Here is a 5,003-nt window from a genome sequence, read left to right as displayed (position 1 = left end):
CTTCTTCTTCTTCTTCTTCTTCTTCTTCTTCTTCTTCGGTAGACGTGTTATGCTAATCATGCGACAATACAGCCACCGCTTCTTCGTCCACGCCACCAGCACCGAAGACGTCATCTTCCGCGTCTGGGCCGACCCCCAGGACCTGGACCACAGCTTCGACGAGAACTTCCTGCGGAATTTCGTGGGCTACCTGCGCGACTGCCAGCGGCATGGGCTCGCGCCGTCGCCGCTGCAGATCATCCTGTTCGGGATGAACAGTGCCACCGTGCCCTGTCTGCCGTTCTGGGTGCCGATCTGGATTCTGCACGCGGTGGCGTATGTGTTGGCGTATTGGGTTGCGGAGGGGTTGTTGGGGTAAGAGCGTCCGTTCGCGTGTCTGCATTCAGGAGATGAATTTCTTGCTGACTCTTGTTCGCGGGGTTGGGGAGTAGGTATCAGCCGAGTTATCCGGAGTATAGTCGGAGGAGCGGTGGTGATAGTAGGGGCGTGAAGGGGGCGGTGGTGGGGCAAGGAGACAGTAACAAGAAACGGATCTGAAGGACTGTATCTTATACGTTGATGAGACTATTCGCAACAGAAGATTGGGCGTCAGGGCATGCATGTTGATCAGAATAAATACAACTACTACTACTTCAACTTGGCCATCTCCTCCACGATCTCCCGCACGCCCGCAAACGACAGCTCCTCCATCGTCTCCTCCCACAGCAGTTTCGCAATCCTCAAGCCCTCCGACTGGTAGACGATCGGGGCGAGGGGCCGCAACCGGGCATCCTCGAGATATTGGCCATGGACCTCCTGGCCGAAGCATGCCGCCGCATGAACAAAGGTGCGGGCGCCGACCGCGCACGAGCGCCCCAGGATGCGCGAGATGACGGCCCAGGCGTAGCCCTCGACGCGGCCGGCGCCCTCGCGCCCGATGGCCGACCCGTAGCACATGCCGCAGTTGGCGCTGGTGACCGTGACGGCGGACGGGGGCACGCGCTGGGCCAGCTCGACCAGGAAAAACTGGCCCAGCAGCTTGGACACCCCGTAGCGCTCCTGCATGTTCCAGGCGGGCTGCATCGGGCGCTGGAAGGCAGGCAGCAGGGGCCGCGCGCTGCGCTCCCGGAAGGCACTCCACGCCGCGGTGTCCGAGTTGACCAGCACGAGTCGGCCGGGCTGCTGGGGTCCGCGGCGTTTGGCGTACAGCACCGGCAGCAGCAGCACCAGCAGCAGCACGTTGGCCAGGTAGTTGATCTGCACCCCTTCCTCGTAGCCCGTGGTCGGGTCGAACTGCTCGTCCACCTTGTACACCCCGGCGTTGAGCACGGCCATGTCCAGGTGCGGCAGGCTCTGCGTGCGCGCCGCGAAGGCGCGGATCGACTCGTACGAGGCCAGGTCTAGTGGCCACACGGCGATCTGCTCAGCGGGCAGCGGGGGGGATCGCCCCTCGAGAAGATTGCGGCGCGCCTGCTCGCCTCGCTTGACGTCGCGCACGGCCAGGATGAGCTGGCAGTTTAGGTCCAGGAGCTGGCGTGCCGTCTCCAGGCCCAGCCCGACCGTCGCGCCCGTCACAATGGCCACTTTGCCCGTCAGGTCGACCTCCTTGGGGCTGACTGCCGGCGCGGCGAGGAAGAATTGTCGGTAGAGGAAGTGGAGCTTGCTCGCTTCCCGTTCGGGGGTGATGTCGAAAGTGACGGCCATGGTTGGGACGGTGATGGTGATGGTGGTGGTGGTGGTGGTGGTGGTAGTGGTGGTGAGCGGTACTGGTGGTTCAGGTGAGTAACAAGGGTCCAAAACCATCGAGAGAGAAACTAGTTCTGGGCCGATAGCTTTATAATTATAATTTATAATTAGAGATCCTGGGAGACCGCAAGGTATACGAAAGATACAAACAAGTGCCTCGGAGCTAAGAAGGGTTTTGTTCGTCACTGTGCATGTATGCATGCATGCATGGTGGCCGGTGGATCGGTTGATTATTTCGTTCGCTACACCCTAATTTGTTGGATATTATAAATCCAACTTGATGGCTATGTAGTGACCGTCGGACGTGTCATTAATTATGCCAATTTGCAGGGCACGATGGACGAAAAGCTCCCTAATTAGTCAGCTAATTAGGCCGGTATATTTATAAGCCCTACATCACCCGCCACATCAGCCACACTTCCGATCAGCATCAACTACTAAGCAGAAGCGATGCTGTTCACGAACACTCTCCCGCTATTGCTAGGTCTTACCATCCCCAATTGTGTCAGACGAGAAATCCTTTGAGCCTTCAGGCCCGCAAAGCAGCAGTGCGAGTGGAACAGGCCTCCGAAGGATCCGAATCGCTTTCTCTGACCGTGTCTCTAGGCTTCCACGAAGCACCCGAGGGATCCCAATTGGCTTCAGAGATGGTAGAAACTAGTTTATGAGATTACGAGGTCGCCGGCTGATACGTATGCGCAAAGCTTTTGGTTTGGGGGCTGAAGAAGAGATTGAAGCTGGCATCGGATTCAAGTGAGTCAAGTATGGTCGTCTGTAGGCTATAAAAGGACCCGTAGGAAGGAGGCCTTCGACATGGCGAACAAAAGGCGCGCAAAGGTTTACTCCAGCTCTCCATAGACTGTTTTCATATCATCATGTTCCGTACGATTTGGCCCTGGATAGGGCTGCTGTCGGCAATCTATGCCGCTCCTCAAGCCCCCATTGATTTCCCGACGCTCCTTGCGAATAAAACCAACCTGTGGTCTCACGGCACCGTGGTGTCATTTCCCGAGAATGCCTACTTCGAGAATGCCACCGAGCGCTGGACCACCTGGGCGGCGCCCAGCTATTTTGCTGCGGTCAGTCCAGCTACCGAACAGGACGTGGTCACCGCTGTATGGAAGCCCTCGCTCCCCAGAACGAGTCAGTCGTGCTGATCGCGACTCCTGCAGATCAAACTAGCAACCTCCTCAAACATCTCTTTCCTGACCACTGGCGGCCGCCATGGATTCACAGTCACATTGGGGGAGCTGGATCAAGGACTAGCAATCGACCTTGGCCAGCTCGATTCCTACCATATTGACTCGACCGCCGAAACAGTCACCATAGGCGGGTCCACCACAATCGGGGACCTGCTGGAACCGCTCGCTGCGGCAGGATTCATGATTCGTAAGTTGTGAGGCCATGCCTTTTGTGATAGGGGGAGACTGACTCCCTCCGGATGGACAGAAAGCGGCTCAGGCTCATGTCCCGGATACGTCGGTCTGACGGTGGGCGCGGGGGTCGGACGGTACATGGGCTATTTTGGCCTGGTGATGGACGGCCTGCTCTCCGCTCGGATGGTGACGGCGGACGGCAGACTGGTCGAGGTCTCTGCCACCAAGAATCCCGATCTCTTCTGGGGGCTGCGAGGCGCCGGCGCGAACCTGGGGGTCATCACGTCCGCCACCTACAAGCTGCACCGGATGTCGGACCACAACGACGGCATGATCATGAATGCTGACTTCATCTTCCCCATCAACCACACCGAGGCGTACTTCCGGTACCTGGCCACGTGGAGCGGACGCATGCCCGCCCACGTGGCCGCCATCACGCTGGTGAACTATAACACCACCACTCAGGAGGTGCCGTCCCCAACCGCCCCCCCCTCCCCTGCCTAGCTTGGTCCATTTCCGTGACTACTAACCATCCCCACAGCCTCAAGTCCACGCGAATTGGATTTATATCGGCCCCGAGGCCGAGGCCCGGCAGTTCCTGGCCCCGATCCTCGCGCTGCACCCCGCCTCGTCGACCCTGACCTACGTGCCGTGGAACAAGCTGCTCGCCACCGCCGGCGGCGCCGGTTTCAACGACGCGCTGTGCCAGAAGGGCGCCAACCGGAACTTCTACACCGTGAACCTGCGCAAATTCACCGCGGCCATCTTCCAGGACACCTTCGACCAGATGGCGGAGTTCTACGCGGGCTACCCCGACGCCCCGTCCACGTACATCAACATCGAGACCTTCCCGAACCAAGCCACCGTCGCCGTGCCGGACCATGCCACCGCCTATCCCTGGCGGGACGCGATAGGCTTCATGTAAGCCGGCAGCACGCTTTCCCGCTTTCACCCACGGAAACCCAGCTAATTTGCTTTTCGTATCTGCAGCCAAGTAGGAATCATCCCCGACGAAGGCGCCAGCGCCGCGACGCAGCAAGCCGGCGACTCGCTGGCGCTGCGGCTCCGCCAGCGCTGGGTCCAGACCTCGGGCTACCCCGACCTCTCAATCTACGTCAACTATGCCCACGGCGACGAGACGCTGGAGCAGATCTACGGGCGGAACAAATTGCCGCGGCTGGCGGCGCTGAAGAAGCAATGGGATCCCAAGAATGTTTTCGGGTACAATAATGCCTTGCCTACGAGTTATCGTGTCACAAAGCCTTGAGTTAGTTACAGCACGGCGGGGGGGGTGGGATGGTAGCTAGACTGGATATAGAGATGGACCACAGCGTTGTGCTATGGGGGTGGACGGACTGTGATTGTAGTAGATAAGTTAGTTGCTATTTAGTTTAGAACTTTGTTTGCCAGCACTAGGCAGGCAGGGCATGCACGCCTTGCTGGCAACAGCGGAGAAATAAAACTTCTGGATCCCTAATTTCTGGCTACCAATAATTAACTCTGTCTAGTATCCAGCTCCCCCCGTTCATCTTAGTGGATTGACTTTAAGATGCGTCAGGCCCGACCAATCATCCCGTCAGGCTCTTTATCGCTCGTTGCCTGCATGCCAGAGTTCCTGCTCAACGTGACGATGATTTCTGCAGCTCGATTCGAGGCTCCATGGGAGAAATTCTGGTATTTGCATCAATCATCATCTTCCTCTAAAGGAAACGTGCACATATCCCGTCTCTGAATTTGGGCAACTTCTCGCGCGACTTGGCGACTACTATAAGTTACTATACGAGGCTCAGGATCGTGGACAGTACAGCATATCCACCATATCTCGGTGTCTGTCTGCGGGCAAACCTAATTCCAAGACGCGGGAGGGTTTCACGGTAGTAGCAGCTCCGGTCATGCTAGAAG

At 58.0% G+C, this 5,003-nt stretch overlaps 3 protein-coding genes across 3 annotated transcripts in view; 2 read left to right on the top strand and 1 right to left on the bottom strand.

The window, feature by feature from the left end:
• BO82DRAFT_327063 (cupin domain-containing protein) overlaps positions 1 to 358 on the top strand; it is a gene marked incomplete at both ends in the record, with an annotated part of 829 nt that extends 471 nt beyond the window's left edge. The window contains one exon of the mRNA XM_025632941.1: positions 73 to 358. Within this exon, the coding sequence (XP_025495686.1) occupies positions 73 to 358 (286 nt within the window). The remainder of the gene's footprint in view (positions 1 to 72) is intronic.
• Positions 359 to 568: 210 nt separating this feature from the next.
• BO82DRAFT_350829 (putative short-chain dehydrogenase) lies at positions 569 to 1,888 on the bottom strand. The gene has a single exon (XM_025634254.1). The coding sequence runs from the start codon at positions 1,780 to 1,782 to the stop codon at positions 628 to 630; it is 1,155 nt and encodes a 384-aa protein (XP_025495685.1). The 5' UTR covers positions 1,783 to 1,888; the 3' UTR covers positions 569 to 627.
• A 266-nt stretch (positions 1,889 to 2,154) lies between these two features.
• BO82DRAFT_162021 (FAD-binding oxidoreductase) lies at positions 2,155 to 4,574 on the top strand. Its single transcript, XM_025630260.1, has 5 exons — positions 2,155 to 2,840; positions 2,898 to 3,114; positions 3,175 to 3,569; positions 3,643 to 4,022; positions 4,092 to 4,574. The coding sequence occupies exons 1-5, from the start codon at positions 2,601 to 2,603 to the stop codon at positions 4,366 to 4,368; spliced, it is 1,509 nt and encodes a 502-aa protein (XP_025495684.1). The 5' UTR covers positions 2,155 to 2,600; the 3' UTR covers positions 4,369 to 4,574.
• The last annotated feature ends 429 nt before the right edge of the window (positions 4,575 to 5,003 follow it).

Source organism: Aspergillus uvarum (assembly GCF_003184745.1).
Source record: "Aspergillus uvarum CBS 121591 unplaced genomic scaffold BO82scaffold_6, whole genome shotgun sequence".
Taxonomy (NCBI): Eukaryota; Fungi; Ascomycota; class Eurotiomycetes; order Eurotiales; family Aspergillaceae; genus Aspergillus; species Aspergillus uvarum.
This window is presented reverse-complemented; position numbering and strand designations above follow the sequence as displayed.